This window comes from Bos taurus, chromosome 1 (assembly GCF_002263795.3).
Source record: "Bos taurus isolate L1 Dominette 01449 registration number 42190680 breed Hereford chromosome 1, ARS-UCD2.0, whole genome shotgun sequence".
In the NCBI taxonomy this organism is placed as follows: Eukaryota; Metazoa; Chordata; class Mammalia; order Artiodactyla; family Bovidae; genus Bos; species Bos taurus.
Window position 1 is genome coordinate 108,418,107 of NC_037328.1, and position 18,890 is coordinate 108,436,996.

The 18,890-nt window shown below is 37.6% G+C and overlaps 1 protein-coding gene across 1 annotated transcript in view; it reads right to left on the bottom strand.

Moving 5' to 3' along the window:
• The window catches only part of IQCJ (IQ motif containing J), a 249,489-nt gene extending 232,081 nt beyond the window's left edge, over positions 1-17,408 (bottom strand). The window contains exon 1 of the mRNA XM_059889873.1: positions 16,963-17,408. Coding sequence (XP_059745856.1) covers positions 16,963-16,971 — 9 coding nt within the window. The 5' untranslated portion in view covers positions 16,972-17,408. The remainder of the gene's footprint in view (positions 1-16,962) is intronic.
• Between the last annotated feature and the right edge of the window lie 1,482 nt (positions 17,409-18,890).

Consider the following 18,890-nt stretch of genomic DNA (forward strand, 5'->3'; position numbering starts at 1 on the left):
GCACATAATGACAGGGATAATGACAGCTGGTAAGGTGATGTCCTCTGGATCACTTCATTATACAGGTGTATTTTCCTTTTTGGGGTGATATCTTAAGATTATAAGAATGTCCTTTATCTCCAAAATGATTTTAGCACCCATTGGTGACCTTTGCCTAATTTATTATGAATTTCAAAATAGGGATTGCTTAACGCCATTATTTCGTCTGTATTCTTAGAAAAAATAATTCTGCATTCATAGGCTTACATTCTTCTAAGAACAGTTTTCCTCACTCCTCCTGCCTTTATTTTTAGTATCACTATGAACCCATAGACTGTTTAAAATTTTACTAAATGAGTTATAATCCATTTGTGGTCTTTTTATGATGCTTAAATTGTCCCAAACTTTGCCAAAGGGTGCCCCTTCAAGCTATCTTGTGTGTGTGTGTGTGTGTGTGTGTGTGTGTGTTTAATGACTCCCTTAGGTTTTGACCACTGCCTTTATTTTTTTCCCAGATTTACTGAAGTATAATTGAAAAAGAAAACTGTAAAACTTTAAAGTGTATAATGTGATAATTTGGCACAATAATTGTGAAAAGATTCTCATAATCAAATTAATTAACACGTTCTTCACTTAACACACTCACATGAAAATGTTTAAGACCCACTCTCTTATAAAACACATTATTATTAACTATAGTCACCATTCTGTACATAAGATCCTCAAAACTTATGCGTCTTATAACAGTTTGTATTCCTTGACCAATTTCTCCCCAATACTCCCACTCCTCAGCCCCTGGCAATCACCATTCTGCCATTTGTATTTGTTTCTTTGAGTTGAACTTTTTTTTTAGATCCTACACATAATACCATACAGTGTTCGTCTTTCACTGTCTGACTGACTTCACTTAGCATAATGCCCTCAAGATCCATCCATGTTGTCACAAATGGAAGAATTTCCTTCTTTCTCATGGCGGAATAATATTCATATATATATATATATATATATATATATATATATATGCTTGTATCTAAGTCGCTTCAGTCATGTCCAACTCTTTGGCCTCTATGGACTGTAGCCCGCCAGGCTCCTCTGTCCATGGGATTCTCCAGGCAAGAATACTGAAGTGAGTTGCCATGCCTTCCTCCAGGATTCATATTTATTATTTTATATATATATATATATAATCTTCTTTACTCATCTATCAACAGACACTTAGGTTGTTTCCATATCTTAGCTATTGTGAACAGTGTTCCAATGAACATGGGAGTACAGACATCTCTTCAAGATCCTGATTTCATTTCCTCTGGATAAATACCCAGAAGTGGGATTACAAGATCATATGGTAGTTCTATTTTTGATTGTTTTAAGAACTTCTATACTGTTCTTCATAGTGGCTGCACCAATGTATACTCCCACCAACGCTGCACAAGTGCTCCTTGTTCTCTACATCCTCACCAACACTTATTACATCTTGTCTTTTTGATAATAAGCAAACAGGTGTGAGGTAATACCTTACGGCAGTTCTGATTTGCATAACCCTAAAGATTACTGAGAAGGCAGTGGCACCCCACTCCAGTATTCTTGCCTGGAAAATCCCATGGATGGAGGTGCCTGGTAGGCTACAGTCCATGGGGTTGCAAAGAGTCAGACACGACTGAGTGACTTCACTTTGTATAATTATAAGGGTTTTGATTTAGGTCAAACCTGAATGGTCTAGTGATATCAAAAAACTTATCTTAGGTTCTCGTCTAGGAATTTCATGGTATCAGGTCTTACATTCAAGTCTTTAATCCATTTTGAGCAGATTTTGTGTATAGTGTAAGACAGGAGTCCAATTTCATTCCATGGCATGTGAATATTCAGTTTTCCCAACACCATTTATTGAAGAGTTTATTCTTTCCCCCATTGTGTAGTCTTAGCATACTTATTGAAAATTAACTGACCATATATGCATGAGTTTATTTCTGGGCTCTCTATTCTGTTTCACTGATCTATGTGTCTGTTTTTATGTTGTTACCACACTGTTGTGACTACTGTAACTTTGTAATGTAGATTGAGATCAGGAAGAGAACTGACTAAGATATCTGATACTACAGATTCACCATGTATTTTCCCTACCTTACACCTGTAATCACCCATTTATTCCAGGAGTATTCTTTTTCATGAATGTTACAATAGCAAAACTGATGGATTGATGATCTATAAAGATGACACTGCTGAAGCATTCAAAAACACACTAGAAAAAATTCAAATTTAGGTTGCTAGGTGTCAGTGTTATTAATATAATTTTAAAAGGTCCTTATTTGATGTTTCTGACTATCCTTTAGGAATTTAACTTTTTAGCTACATTTGTAGGAATTATACAAATCAACCAGGAAATCAGAACATTCATGTAAGAAAAAATACATTTTTTCCTTTTTCCTAAAAGCTGGTCATGTGTTTATGTTACGCCCACATGAACCCAGATATTTGATCACTTTGATCAATGCCTTCCAATTGGACAATTTAGTGAAAAGAATGGGTGGAAGCCTGGGACTAAGTCAGACAAATGGTCTGTGTCAGGTCTCGCTCTGTCTCTCGGAAGGAGGGGCCCTGCCAGTTCCAGGCCTTATGAAAAGGAAGGTCGCTGCAGGCTCTCCTCAGCTCTAGACTCAGCTGCAGAATCATCTCATTTCACCCGCTTGCACTTTGATTTCTCACAGTTGACCTCCACTTTACTCCATTCCCTTCCTCCCAGATCTTCCATGATGACATACCTACAGCATACCTTCCACCTTTCAACCAAGTCTCCTGATCTTCCCGCGGTCCTCAAACACTGATCATGGATATAGACCTGGTACCAGCCCTACCCACCAACTCTGAGAACACATGCTTATAAGAACCAAACCACCCTTCTAACAACTTCATACAGTGTCTTTCCATTTTGCTTATTCTTTTAACTTTTTTATTATTACATAATTGTAGATTCACATGCAGTTGTAAGAAATAATACAGGGAGATCTTATATACTCTTTATTTAGTTTTTCCCAAAGATAACATCTTGCATAACTAAATATCACAGTAGGGAAATTGACACTGATACAATCTATCTTCCGTAATTATATTTTATATGCACTGTGTGTATGTGTGTATATTTAGTTCTTTGTAATTTTAACCCATGTACATGTTTGAGTAATTGCCACCACAGATAAAATACCATTCAGTTCCATATAGGGATCCCACACGCTACCATTGTATAACTACACCCACCTTCTTCCCTATTCTCTAACTTCTGATAACCACTAACTTCTTTGATTCTTTTGTATCTCTAACTTCTGGTCTCCATCTCTATGATTTTGTCATTTTAAGAATGCTATATAAGCACGTGGAACTCTGCTCCATGTGGTAGAGTACATAGCAGCCTGAATGGGAGAGGAGTCAGGGGGAGAACGGATACATGTATATGTATGGCTGAAACCCTTCACTGTTCACCTGAAACTATCATAACGTTGTTAACTGGCAATACTCCAATACAAAGTAAAAAGGGTTTTTTAAAAAATAACACTATATAAGTGGAATCATATAGTGTGTACATGTTTGATATTAGTTTTTCTCACTCAGCATAATTCTCTAGAGATGAATCAAATTGTGTATGTCAATAGTTCGTCTCTTTTTACCAGTGAGTAGTATTCTAAGGTGGGCTTCCCTGGTGGCTCAGAGGTAAAAAATCTTCCTGCCAATGCAAGAGACACGGGTTCAATCCCCAGTCTGAGAAGACTCCCTGGAGAAGGAAATGGCAATTCACACCAGTATTTTTGCCTGGGAAATCCCATGGACAGAGGAGCCTAGCAGACTACAGTCCATGGGGCTGCAAAGAGTCAGACACAACTGAGCCACAAAACAACAGCAACAGGGCCTTTTTATCTAGGCCTTGTCCCTCAATCTTAGTTGAAAGGTCACCTTTTTTCCATATCTTTCCCCCCAAAAATGAACCCCACACCTCATTGGGCAAAATTAACTGCATCTCCATGAGACTCTCTTTATCCTTCCCTATTAGCTCTGTTTTTTCGTCTGTAAATGGGGATAGTAAAAAAATTTCTCTTGTAAGTTTGTTTTGAGAATTAAATGAGTTAATACATGTAAAGTATAACAAAAGCATATGCTAGAACACAGTAAGTGCTCAATACATTATTACTGTTGTTAAAATTATTATATACCTTTGCTGTATCTCATGTAGTGGTTTACCATAGATGATTTTTCTGTATTGGTAATGTACTCCTCTCTTGAGAGTCCCTTGGACTGCAAGGAGATCCAACCAGTCCATCCTAAAGGAAATCAATCCTGAATATTCATTGGAAGGACTGATGCTGAAGCTGAAACTCTAGTACTTTGGCCACCTGATGCAAAGAACTGACTCATTTGAAAAGACCCTGATGCTGGGAAAGATTGAAGGCAGGAGGAGAAGGGGACGACAGAGGATGAGATGGTTGGATGGTATCACTGACTCGATGGACATGAGTTTGAGTAAACTCCAGGAGTTGGTGATGGACAGGGAGGCCTGGCATACTGCAGTCCATGGGGTCACAGAGTTGGACATGACTGAGCAACTGAACTGAATTGAACTGAATGTACTCTTCTACCAGGTTGTAAGACTTTTGATGGTATATATTACTTATTCTATTTTAGTATATTGTAGGTTCTTGATAATTCATTGAACTAAGTCAAATCAATTTAAACATTATTAAACTAGCTTTCCCCCTTGAATCAACAAACTATTTTATTGAACTAATTATTTTGGCAATTGATGGATATCCCATTACTTCAATTTCTGTTTCAATCGTGCTAATTCAAGCCTGAATATTAAAAAAAAAAAAAAAAAAAACACTTGCCCTTTCTGCAGTGAGATAATCAGAGTATTCATTCATGATAGAAAATACAGGTTTCTTTTACTTAATGCTTCTCAATAAGACAACGCTGATTTTTTTAAGCAAAAAAATTGTGCTAAGTCTAGTACACAGGCATTGTTTAAAATTTCCAGCAAAATTTTACTTTCTCATTCTTAGAAGCTGTCTCAAGAAGGTGCAGAAGAGTTAGAATAGTTAAATATTTGGGTAAAGAATAAAAATACAAAATCCTATTAGAGCAAAGTGATGGAAATGAGGATTTTGGGGACCACACTGAAAAAATATGTTCATTTGTAGATGGTGGTTATATAAAAATAAAATTTTCTAGAAAGCAACAGTGTTCTCTTCTCCCACTGAACATAATTACTGAGCCCCTGAAAAAACCCAGAGCCCCTCTGTCCCAGGATATCTTGTTAGACAAGATACTGAACTTCCTGTTTCTGGCCTACAAAATTACCTTAACTGACACAGCATTTATAAGTGGACTGAGTCTCTAAGTCTGCCTAACACACTGATGTTTAAGAGGGAAACTGCAGTTTAGTTGTTCAAAAGTGTATTCATGTTTACAATGAATATTCTAGAAGAGGAACAGTCAGGCATGCTGTGTAGCTGGTGAGAAGGAACGGTATAAACACAGGCTCCAGAAGCAGGGAATCTAGGCTCAAATTCCACCTTTGCCAATTCACCAGCTCTGTGGCCTTAGGCAAGACATTTTGTTGACTGAGTTTCAGTTCCTTCATTGTAAAATGCCCCTGGTAATGCCTACCTCATAGGTTTATAGGGAATATTAATTGCAATAATGTAATAATAAAGGGGCTGTCAAATAAAGAACCCAAATAAATGTTAGTTTCTCTTCCCTTAATTAATCCTTTGCCAAGCTGAAACACTAACTCAGTTTATTAGACCATTAATGCAGATGCTTTCTTTCCAGCAGGAATTACTCTGCCAGCAAGGCTGGTGTCATCAACAGAAATTCCTACTGAAAAGTTTCCAATCTTCACATTTCTACTGTGAATCCTAGCATAGTACAGAAAAGATCAGGCAGGGTTACTTTCAGCCCTAGAGAACACTGAGGGATGATAACCACAGTGGAAGGGTTTATACACCCTTGATTGTCTTATTCTCACACCTTAAAAAGAATATGTGGGTGGAATTAATTAGCTCCAGTGTAAGTTTGCTTGTAGTAAGTTTTCCTCCAAATTATTTCAACATTTTCTGTTACAACATTTCTTTCAAAAGCTAATGATATTATACTGATATCATAACCAACCTCTCAAGTACAATTAGCACACTAGTTTTTGGATATATTAAGTTTAGAGTATAAAACCAAAATGAGATATTGGTATTAATAGAAAGTACTCTATTATTGGAACAACAATACAGGCTAGTGTAAAGGGAATAATAGCTATGAAGTAGCTAGTAAGGGGTAGAGTCAAAATGGGAACCTGGATCCATCTGGATTTTATTAGATGTTCCTTAATCATTACTGTATTATTTTACAATAAATGAATAGAAGTTATGTTTACTTAAATAGTCATTGATTTAGATGTTCTCTTGTACTAATATGATAAAATTTATCTGGCAGATAATTTGATACCAAATCCTTAAATATGCATTTACACTTAAACCTAGAAACTCCACTTAAAGGAATTTATTTTTTTAATAATAATTAAAGATTTATATAATGATTTTTCAAGAAAATTTTTCTTGTAGGAAGGAAAACCCCTAAGTATTCAACATTAGAAGATTAGGTAAATAATGAAATATCTAAATATTAGCTAAATAATGAAATACCCAAAAGAATACTAAGCAACCATTGAAAATGAAGCTATAGAAAAAACACGTACAGACATGGAAATATGTGAATATTCTGTTAGGATTTGAAAGGCCATAAATTATTTCTTTAGTGCTCTACAGTTTTTATAAAAATAAATATACTTACTTATAAAAGTTTCAATAACTACATACCAAAATAAATGTGAATAATGCTTCTAAGGACTTTTTTCCCTTATGCTTTAATTCTGCATATTTTCTGCAGTAAGTATAAATTAATTGCATAATAAAGAAAAATAAGTTTTTAAAAATTCAAAAGAAGATTTAGTAAAGTACTTTTAAGCTAAACAGCAAATAGATTCCTTTATCATTCATTGTGTGGATTCTGAGTTCTGGCTTTCTGGATTTCCCCTAAAATCTGATTTAAGAAGTTGAAATTTAAAAGACTGAAGACAAAATCCCAGGGCAAGAATGCTCTTTTAGGAGAAGTGACTATCCTTTTGTTAAAGCCCTGGATGACTGGGTCTTTTTACCTGCCTTATCTCACTGTGGATCATAAACTGATGGACCCTGTTTCAATATAGGGGTAGTCTCTTTAGATCAAGCCCCTTCCTGAGCACTGAGGCTCAGTGGTTTTAGGCAACTTTTTTGCTCTTGCTTAGTTCTTTGCAGTTTCAAGAAGGTCTCTTTCAAAAGGAAAGAAACTGATCAGTGCCCACTCCGGGATGTAGCTCCTGCAGTCACCTCCAGGTGGACAAAAGCTGTGCCTCTATCAGAGCCATGCCTGCTGCACTGACCAGGACTCTGACTTATTTATAATATTATTAATAATTATTATTGTAGTTGTACGTATTGACCCTTTGCTATGCTTCATGCACTCTGTCAGGCACTCGTCATACATTATTTTATTTAAACTCTTAATAGCAGCCCTGGAAGATTAATACTACCATTATTCCTATTTTGATAGATGAGGGAACAATAGCTAGTACATAGTAAGGAGTAGAGTCAAAATGGGAACCTGGATCCATCTGGATTTTATTAATGTCCCTTAATCATTCAAATGAGCACATTTATAATTCACAATGTGGGGGGTGGAGTTCAACTGGGCATTCCTAGGTCTTCCAGAGTCAGAAGAGCAGTGATTTCACAAAAACACTAAACCAACTTCACAACCGTAGGAGTAATTCTGCTTCACAGCTCTGCTCTTGGCAGTGGTGGCAAGAATACCCAAGATACAACCAAGGGTCCTTGTGTGTTCAGGTCCACACTGACTGGCTTCAGCTTCTCATTTAACCTCTCCAAACCTCATATCCTCATGTAGAAAATGAGCTTTATAGTACTTGTCTTAAATATCTCATTTGTGAGTATCAGAGGAGACAATGTATGTGCCAGCACTTTTAAAAGTACAAAGAGCAAGGAATCTTGATTAACCCCTGCATGCAAATTACTTTTGCCCTCGAAACCCAAAAGCAACGGAACTTTTATATAGCATTTTGCAAAAGACTGAGCAAGAAGCTTTAGAAATACAGAAAAACCTTAATGCAAAAAAAAAAAAAAAATCCCAGTGTAACATTTCCCCATGTTTAGCATTCAATTTAACAAGTCCTGAGGAAACATTATTGACTCAACATTCCCTTCTCCCATCTAATGCTCTTTGATTTAATGTTTACTCGCTAAGTGCATGAACTTTCAAATAACAGGAATTTTTGCCACAGGACTTAAGGCTCTCCTGTGACTTGATGTTAGGAAATCTCCTTAGTAATTTTGTATTCTGCTCCCTGGGAGCAAATTGGAGCTTTGGCAGTGAGTTGATACATATTCTATTTTAATTTAGGATGATATTTGGCTCAATAATTCAAAAATATACCAAAGCTTAGGATTATACTTGCATGAAGGACTACTCTTTTAAAAACTAATATCTAGTGGTAGGGGAAAGAAAGGAGTTTGTCTTGACTATTTTTTAAATTGCAAAAGCAATACACACCTATGTTAATTCAAATAGTACACAAACAGTGAAAGGTAAAGATGTTCACTCAATACACATTTGTACTTCTCATTGGCAAACACTACTGACAGTTACTCATATATATTTTGAAATTTCTTCTATGATTAAATAAGCACATGAATATGTATATAAATACATTAGCCTATTTTTAACACAAACAGTATCATTCTTATGGTAGGGTTTCCTCTGAAAAGAGTTTTTCCCCCTCCTAAAAGTATGTTTGTACAGCTTTTGCTATCCACTTATATGGCTCTAACAGTTAAATCTCCTCTGTGGTATTCCATTGCATGGAAATACCATCAATTATTTAAACTTTTTCTCTGGATATATATTTAGTTGTTTATAGGTTTTTAATATCACAAACAATGCTGAAAACAATGACTCTACCACATGCCTTTGCTCAATGATATGAGACCATCTGTAGGAAAATTCTTAGAAGTAACACTGAGAGGTCACAAGAGAGGTGCATTTAAAATGTTGATGATATTACAGATTGGCATCTCAAGGTGGCTGTACTAATCTATTATTTCCCTCACAATCAGTATGCGACCTTCACCAGCAGTGAGTGTGGACTGTATAAGAAATCAGTAGGCTGATTAGGTGCATGATATCTGTGATTCAGTGGACACTGGTTTAAAATACATATTCGTAGGTCTTAGATACCAAGAAACTTAAGTTTACTTGGTAAGGAATGGCCAGGCTCCTCGCTCTGAGAAGAAACAAGGTTGAAATGAACTGAAGCTCATAAAGAGGGGGCTTAACACTCATGGAGTGCTTCCTACATGCGAGGCACTGCTCTAAGTGTTTATTTAGATCAAGTCATGCATCCCTCCTCCCAATTCTAAGAGGAAGGTGCTTTTATTATTCCCATTTTAGAGACCAGAAAACAAAGGCACAGAGAAATCAAGTACTTATCCCATGTCACTCAGCTGCTAAATGACAGAGCTCAGATTTGCACTTAGGAAGTTTGAGTCCTGCTGCTGCTGCTGCTAAGTTGCTTCAGTCGTGTCCGACTCTGTGTGACCCCATAGACAGCAGCCCACCAGGCTCCCCTGTCCCTGGGATTCTCCAGGCAAGAACACTGGAGTGGGTTGCCATTTCCTTCTCCAATGCATGAAAGTGAAAAAATAAAGTGAAGCCGCTCAGTCATGTCCAACTCCTAGCGACCTCACGGACTGCAGCCCACCAGGCCCCTCCATCCATGGGATTTTCCAGGCAAGAGTACTGGAGTGGGTTGCCATTGCCTTCTCCAAGTCAGGTACTTATAACCGCTTATGTGTCTACTCCTGTTGATGAGCTAAACACATGTTAAATATCTATTCTATGCCAGAAATGATCCTGCACCACTTTGTCCTCACAGCAATATAAACTATCCCCATTCCTCAAAGATATTAACGTGACTTGCTCCCATGACAGAGGGACAATTTGTACTCAGGCATGTCTGGTTCTGAAGCTTGTGTTGATTTTACTATACCATGTCTTCAGAATGAAATGTGTCAATATAAGGAGGCTAACCCAGAGTCATTGATGTCAATAAATAGAGTGTATCTGGGGCTGTATCACACCTAACCTTTCCTTCGTCTGACTTCTGCATAGTTAGAATGTTCATGTACTTTTAATCCCTTGCATGTGATCACATAGTGGCAATTGGCCCTCTCCCATTAAGAGTGAGCTCAAATTTTCCAGTGTGGACCAAAATTGAAGGCAGAATTAAGGTCCCCCAATTCCAAGTATCAACAAAGCCCATTTAAGAAAAGTGACATAGTTGGGTGAGGATATGCAGATGGACGCTCACACTACAGCAACATATATCACAAGACTATGGCAGCAACATATTTTTATCTAAGTGAACAATTCACTATCAGTCCATCAGAAAATGAAGTTTGGCACTGGTTCCTGAGTTTACAACTGTACTTCTTTAATGTATACAGAAAGGAGTCAAGGGAAATAAGAAGAGCTGTAAGAAAGAGAGGAGCTTAGAGAAGAGGCTTCCAGGTAGAAAAGCCAGGCAGTCACTGCTCTGTTCGCACTCATCACAACCAGTGCAGTGTGTGAGAGTTCAGGCTCTGGGTTCAAATCTTCCCCGCTACTTGTGTGCTGTGTGACTTTGGACAAGTTACTGAACCTCTCTAGTCATAGTTTCCTCATCTGGAAAATGAGTAGTACTAATAGTATTTAGCTCTTTAGCCTGTCATGAAGATTAAATATTACCCAGTACAGACTGCTGCCCTGAAGGTTGAGAGTACAGAACAGAATCACCCAAGTCCACACAGACAGATCCCTCCCTTTCATGCTGCCGTCTTATTACTTCTTGTTTAATGCAATCAGGAAAATATATATCTACATCTACGTTTGGAACTGAGAGGATTTCTACTCGTATAGAGTTACATTCTAGAAGTCAGAGTACATAAATCCTTATTTCTATGTCTGGTAGCCCTAGTTTTGAATGGACATCAGATCTATGTTATCATCACAAAACAACACATTACCAGAGCTTATCTTTGATTATCACTGTTTGTTAGTCACCAGTCTGTCTGTATATGCCACTTAGTAGCCTTTGGAGGTTAATTTGATCAGTTCTTAAAAGTTTACTTTTTTGTACACTACAGATGATAATGTAATATTACCACAAGTATTTTCCTGCACTACACAGTAAAATAAGCAAGCCTGAAAGAATATGCAAATTTTACTATGTTGTTCAGTTTTAAGGGCAATTAAATATTTGCTTTGAGCTCCTCACATTACACTGCAAATCCATAAAAAACCTACTATCATTTCTGTACCTAAAGCTTATTTAGCATTATGTCTTTGCCATTATTTCCCTTTCACTGAAAATTGGGTTTTCAATTATGCATCATAATCCTATATTATGTGAATTTTATTTGCAAAGAAATTTAATCTTTTTTTCTGTTTATGTAAAATCAATAACCTCTGTTCCTGTGGGAGGCAGTGGCTCAGGTCTTCTCTATGAGGAGATGTTTGCATCTCATGAGACAAAGTTAGCTCTTCTATCTCCCCCATGAACAAAAACCATCAGTGAGATAGGCTGGTCCTACTGGCCAGGATCAGGTGTATATGAAACCAAGACACCTTCTTTAAAAAAAAAAAAAAAAAAAAGGCATAATAAAAATAATTCACTCAAACCGGCTGCTGGAAACTGTGTGGGTCCAAAATAGGTATTTTCACAGTTGAATTTAGAAAAAGGAACCTAAGTTCTATCAGAATGCTTGGTGTCTATAAACACAACTTCTGTCTTCTATACCTTAATCTTTTGTTCAAGGAATTAAGGCAGTGAATTAAATATTAGTCAAAACTTGAGAAGCGGAATAAGCAGTGCCTGAGATGAGACAAAAATAAAAGATTTGTATGTCATTTATTTGGGGGAATCAATGAGGAGGTCCGTCATGCACACAGCCAGTGGACCCTTGTTGTCTTCCCTTAACAAAAGCTTTCCCCTGTTCATTTCTGGCTGCCATACACTAGCCTCCTGGAACCCAATTTAAACTTTTAAGTTGTCTTTGAGTACTCTCTTCCCTGAACCCCTTCCTTTAATTAATCCTGGAGTCCTGTTCACCTTTACTTCATATTTTCCAACATCTTTTCCATTCTTTACACACTGAGTTCAAGAATCCACTTCCTCTTGCCTGGAATAGCAAAAGACCCTTCTAAGTGATCTCCCTGACTCCTGACCGCTCTCCATCTGGTGCAGTGTTGACACCAAGACCATAATCACTTTCATACAAGATCATTTATATCATGTCACTTTTCTGCTCCAAAACCTCCAGGGGAAAAACTTAAGCTCCGTGGCTACAGTTCTTTGATTCTGAGTGATTTTCCCAGGCTTATTTCCCATTAACTGCTTATATATCTTCCAAATTCCAGCCAAGTTGCTGGAATTCCCCTAAACACCCCAAATCACCTCATTCTGCCTCTTCCATAATGAAATAGTTTCTCAACTCTACAAATTCCTACGCATCCTTCAACCCTAAAATCAAATACAACCTTTCTATATATACAAATCAACACTTCTGCTATTCCTTAGCTGGAGTACTGAAATTCCTCCAGCTCTGGGTCCACACTGTCCACAAAATCACATCAGACTCTACAGGGGCTTTCTGTGCCACAGCAAGGAGCTTGGGATTTATTCTCTAGGCTATAGAGAATCAATTAACAGTATTAAGCATTGGAATTACAAATCAGAGTTGCATCTAACTCAGATGATGCTCTGGCAGTGGAGAGACTGAACTGGATGGTAGATAAGACACTAGCGATAGATGGACCCATGAATCTCCCTGAAGGAAGGGAATGTTTTGGAGGGGAGGATCTGAGCAAAATTCTAAGTGTGTTGAATTTGAGGTTTGGAAGACCAGGGTGAGACAAGCAAAGCACATAGGGTATAGAATTAAGGAGGCACTCACTCTTAAGCCATGCCCTGCATTTGCATGACCCTGAAAGTGAACACTTCCTTAAATTCTTTGTCCTGTGTATCTAGCTTGCCTCACCCTGAATTTCAATGGTATATTCTCTATAGACATCACCCTGGCAGCCAAGGAGGTACACATCGCAGATCACCCTTCAAAAAAGAACTTGCTGTTCAACTACAAGAAGCACAGGTAGCTGACAGCCTCCAGCTAACAGAACATTCAGGAATGGCCTCAACTTTTGAGACACGGCCATGCCCTTCCTTCCTGGGAATCTCCAGTCAGTGGCTGAGCAGGTTAGGGGTACTCAGCCTGGCCATTTCTGTCCAGTGTGGGGTTCCTCTAATAGATAGTCTTCCTTTTGGAGATCGTTCCTGGATTGGATGAGGCTGTGTCTGCACTGTGGTCTGAAGACTTTCCCTGCACAACTCTGCTTCCTTCCTCTTTATCTTTACCCTCCAGTAAAATACTTGCTCAGTAATTCTGTCTCAGCATTTGTTACCAAAGGACCTAAATGACACATCTAGTCAGCAACTGGTCACACCAGTCTGAATCTGGAGCTAAGATGAAGTGAAGGGGCTTTGAAATGCAGTGGTTAGAAGACTGGGCTCCAGAGTCTAGGTTCAGATCGCAGCTCACCCATTTCTGACCTTGTATAATCTTAGACAAGTTATAGAACTTCTCAGTACCTCAATTTCTTCATATATAGGATGAATATTTTAATTAGTCAGTGAAGACTATATGAGATCCTCCATTTAAAGTATTAGCATAGTACCTGGCCCAGAGTAAATGTTCAAGAAATATTAACATTATTGCATAGATTTTGAAATGCTGTTTTATAGAGCTTGACAGAATAAAATAGAAGAAATATCCACTGGCTCAAAGAATTTTCCATAGGACATACTAAGGCTAGTAAAGAGTAATTTAAAATATTTCATACCCACCTCTGTAATTTTTTTTTCAATTTCTATTGCTGTTACTCCCAGTGTGGTCCCTCTTCCCCATATAATACCACCTTTGTTTCCTCCTGACATGATTTGCTTCCTCTCAGATTTCTTTTCCATCCATGCAAAATGCCTATTTCTGTCCTTTCTTTCAATTGCTGCTAATAACTGCCTTAAAAACTTGGTTGAGAATTCACCTTCTCCAGTTTCCTTGGCTTGTCTGCCCTATCCACCCCAACTGTGATCATTCCTCTCTACTTCAGACTCTAAGAATGGAAACATTTTGAAACTAGGTAGGGCAAAATATTCTCCAATTAGTAATAACAAAAGAGCAGGAAAGCATCTCCTCTTTCTTAAGACCTCCCACCCCCACCCACCCACTTACTCAAGGCCAGGTTATGATTTGGCAAAGGGATGCTCAATAAATGCTTACTTAAAGGATGGATGTTTCAGCCATGTTGCATGGTCAGTCCACAAATTATATTTTTATAGCTTCTTTCTATATGTGAACCTTAAAAAATGAAATGTTTCATAAGACAGTCTCAGTCATACAACAGAGAAATTATTGTATGAGGGAAGTGTTTTACTTCACTTTAGGTATTATAGGTAAGATAAATCTGTTTTATAAAATAAAGACCTGATCTATGATCCATCTAAAAGCGAGTAGGAAATCATAATTAGAGACAGATGGTGAATGTGGCATTCTTTCCTCTATTTGGTACACATAATATTCCCTTCAAAATGGCATTGTATTTTTCCTGTTACCACACAGTGCCACACAAACTCAGAAAAATAAAACCTCTTTTTATGCCTATGAAACTGACTTCAAACAAAATAACCAACTTCAAAAGTAAGATGAAAGGGTTTTGTATTGCGGTTGAATGCAATGAATGTTTTTACATAGCTTAATATTTGTATATTACATTAATGCATATTGCAATACATACAAAAAAAGTACTAAATCTTCAGTCATCCTGTACATTCAATTTGAGACCTTCATCAAGTTACTCACAGAGACAAGATTTCTACATCAAACAGGTCACAATATTAGATGTATTTAAATATTGGAAATGAATAGTACTTAAAATCAATTACACACAGAACAATACACGAGTATAACATTAATAGGCAACACCGGTTTTTAATGGCTTCTAATATAATATGTTCCTTCAAGGAACCATTTGTACATAATGAAATGCATTTTTACTGTACTGTTTTGAGCAATTATGAATTGAACATGGCTGATAAAAATAAGTATTAAAATGTATGCAAAATTTTTGGAAATACATATAATCCTCTGTAAGTATACAGATCTATAAGTGATAAAACAGTAGATCTCAAACACTAAAAAGTAACAATGATTTTCACACTAATTTTCAAGAATATACCTTTTCACTTTTACAATTCAGTAAACTATTTTACCAAAGTTAAAATTAATTTGTTCTATAATCAATATCATGAAGTAAAAGTAATTAATAACCAATATAAAATAATTAACCTGTTTACTACTTCATTTTATATATGGTAAGTAACTACAACAAGATGGCATTAACACTATCCTAACCTGTTATATTTAACAAGTTTATATTTAAGTTGTTTCCATTTGCAAATATCAATACCTACTGCACACTTAGAAACTCACTTGTGAAAATCTGCTTCATTTAATTTCTCAGAAAACTGCTAATTCAACCTACTTTTGTTTGTGAATTCTGAGTTGCTACATTATTTTCTCATCTTCACAACAATTAGTAATTATTGATTTCTCAAAAAGCAAGAACAGAATGCAAAGTAAAAGAATTATTACAATATGAAGACAAGAAAGCAAATCTTATTCTACAAGTGAGCAATACTCAAGAGAAGTTGTTTATCTTAAATGCATAGCACATTACAGTCCTAATTAGCTCACCACCACAGTGAGAAATATACATACACATTTTTCAAAACAAGTCTTTTAAATAAAGTACTGCAAGCATCTTTCTAGCTAAAGGATTTGAAATAGCAATTAAGTCTGAACCTTAAATCATCAGTCTCTATAACTAGAAGAGCAAGTCCCCAGGATGTAAATCTCACCCAATGAGACAAGGGATGCTGAATGTATTATTAATTGCTAATAATTTCTTAATTTTAGAAGCTAGCACCCAGTACTGGCAAAGAAATGATGTGATTTATGAGCCCACACTCTCATGCTGCTTTACTAGAGTTCAATAAACACACGCACATCCTAAATGTACAGTGTGAATGCGATTTCTACAAGCCAGGAAACAGAGCAGGACTCGGCAATAGCAAATTTACCCCATCTACTTATTATTCCAGCACCAGTATTTAGAGTACCTAAAATGCCTGCTGAACACTGCAGCTCAGCATCCCCATGGGGTTACTCTGAAGCAGAACCACATCTCTTCCCCGCCGTGATTACTGAGTTTTAAGAAGGCAGGTAACATGGGGTAGAAATTTTCGTGCAGCAGCAAGACAACTCTCCAAATTTTCAAAAACCCAACACTCCCTGCCCACACACACACACACACACACTACCTTTTTTTAAGAAAGAAAGTAGGGTTTTTCAAAAAGGTGCCTAAAACATGCCATTTGCATAGGGATGAAAAACGTATTTTTCCTCTACTTGCTGCTGTGTGAGATGTTTACAGATCTGATTAGAAAACCTGGATGTACATAAAAAGTAGTGCTTTCAGTGAGATCCCTTTAGTGAAATCTGTCTGCAGACAAATGTGTCCATAAATAATACATATTTATGTCAACATGCCTACATTAACAAGGACACACACACACACACACACACACACACACCTAGGCATTAATTAAGCTTACACTGTCCTCCAAGCCCCCTTTAACATTTAGCATGCATGTTATTCAGAAGACAGATTTAAAAAAAAAAAAATAAGCAGCTGCATATAATGCATGCCAAAGTGGCATGTTAAGAGGAGCAAATACATTACCAGACGCATTTTGAAGTTTCTGGAACACCTGCAGGTAAAAGGAGCCTGTGAATCGGATGCTGGCACGCGGTTATTCCTCCAAATCCCAGAGCTCGGTGTGACTGTGGGGGAATGTGAGGCGAGTGTGAGGCTGGAAACCTTTGAGTTGAGCTCACTCTAGGCATCAGAAAGCCTCAAAGAGGGGAAAGAAAAAGGCAGCCCACAGACAGCTAGATGAGAAACTTCTGGCACCTCTCCAGCTCAGGAATGAATTCTCTGTAATTTGGAGACGTATAGTGATGGAAATGAAGAGAAACTTGGATTTACGGGGGAATTTGCTCAGCCATGCAGAAATGGGCAGGTAGCCGTCTCGTAGCTCATTTTAAAACAGTCATTCAGGAGCAAGACTGAATCAAAAAATTAACAGGCACCCTTTCTCTGAAAAAATAAAAAGGCTACTCCTGCCAGCTTCCCAAGATGCCTTTACAAACTTCAAATGGATCATTCCATCAGCTATTTGTTGCACATTTTATTAATCCCAGTGCAGAGGTAAACTAGAAAATCTAATTCCTTTTATGTAGAAAACTGGATTTATTGCTTCTTTTTATAATGCACTTTAGTCATATGAACACATAGATTTACTTACAGAGTTCTCGTTTCTTGTGTAACACCACTACTGTTTGGTCCAGATAAAATGCTAAAAGGTTTGTTTGCAGCTTTTCAAGGAAGGGGAGAAAAATGTTTTAATACTCAAAAGCCGAGCTGAGTACAGATATTTAAATATAGAGTTTGAAGCAAAGAGAGTATAAAGGAAGCGCCCTGAGCCATTAAGTGCCACATAAGAGATACGGTTATACATGAGCATTGAGCAGGCAGGTGGCTCAAGTCTATAAATACATACATAATTAAGGATGGGAAGAAAAGAGCTTTGGCAAATTAAGTTCTTAGAGACAATAGCTGTGATTTTGTTTAGGCTTACAAATAGGCTAATAATTCCTGGGAAGCACATGTGGGCTTCACCTTGTCTGAAGAACTCCTCAGCTCACGCATAGAGAGCAAGGTTGGAAGCGTTGCATGCTGGCAATCTATATTCAAATGTAATGAGGAGCAGGACGATATTACCATGAAGAATGTTGTCATATTACATTGTGCCTGTGTGGCTTAACTACTCATCCAACCTTGCAAATGGCCATTTGCCTGGACTCAATAGCAAATGTGCTGTTGATGGGAGGGTGGAGGTGGGAGGCCGGTTTTATTTGTTTTACTACCCGTGCACCTTTGAGAGGCTTGGGATAAAACACATGGGCTGAACGTGGGAGTGTTTCTTTTCAAGGCCATGTTTATCTGTAATAAATTCAAAGTAGAATTAATGAGGACCAATTAAGCTATTTATTATTTTAACTCTTGAGGTCAAGGGCAGAACAGTGTTTATGTACACTGATAAGAGGGTCGATGGCAAGACAGCTGAAGATGGCCAGGCTCAATAAACACGTATTGACCAAGCAACTTTCCAGCCTCCTCACATCCCAGGGCCCAGTCCTTTCTGTCTAGGAGTTTTGTTTTCCTTATCTCTCCAATGCCATCTGTTTCATCTTTCCATTCAACAAATATGTAGTGAATGAGACACTCCACCTGGTGCTGCAGACACTTAAGACAAGGCCCCCCTCAAGATGCTTACCGTTGTCTGGCAGTACCACAATGGGTGTCAGGAAGGGATGAGCACAACCAAAGTACTTATCAGCACCTAGGCTCACCACCACCTCTTTTTCCCTTTGGGTGCACTTTTGACAAGGAGAGGCAAGCAGAGTTTGCGCATGCGTTTTGGAAAATCTCCCTAGGTGATTCTGATTGGTTCCTTCCTCCACCACACAGGAGTAAGGGTGATTCAACATGACTGTGACCAGCCCTCTAGTAACTGAGAGGAGAGCATCCCATCCACTGCTGTGACT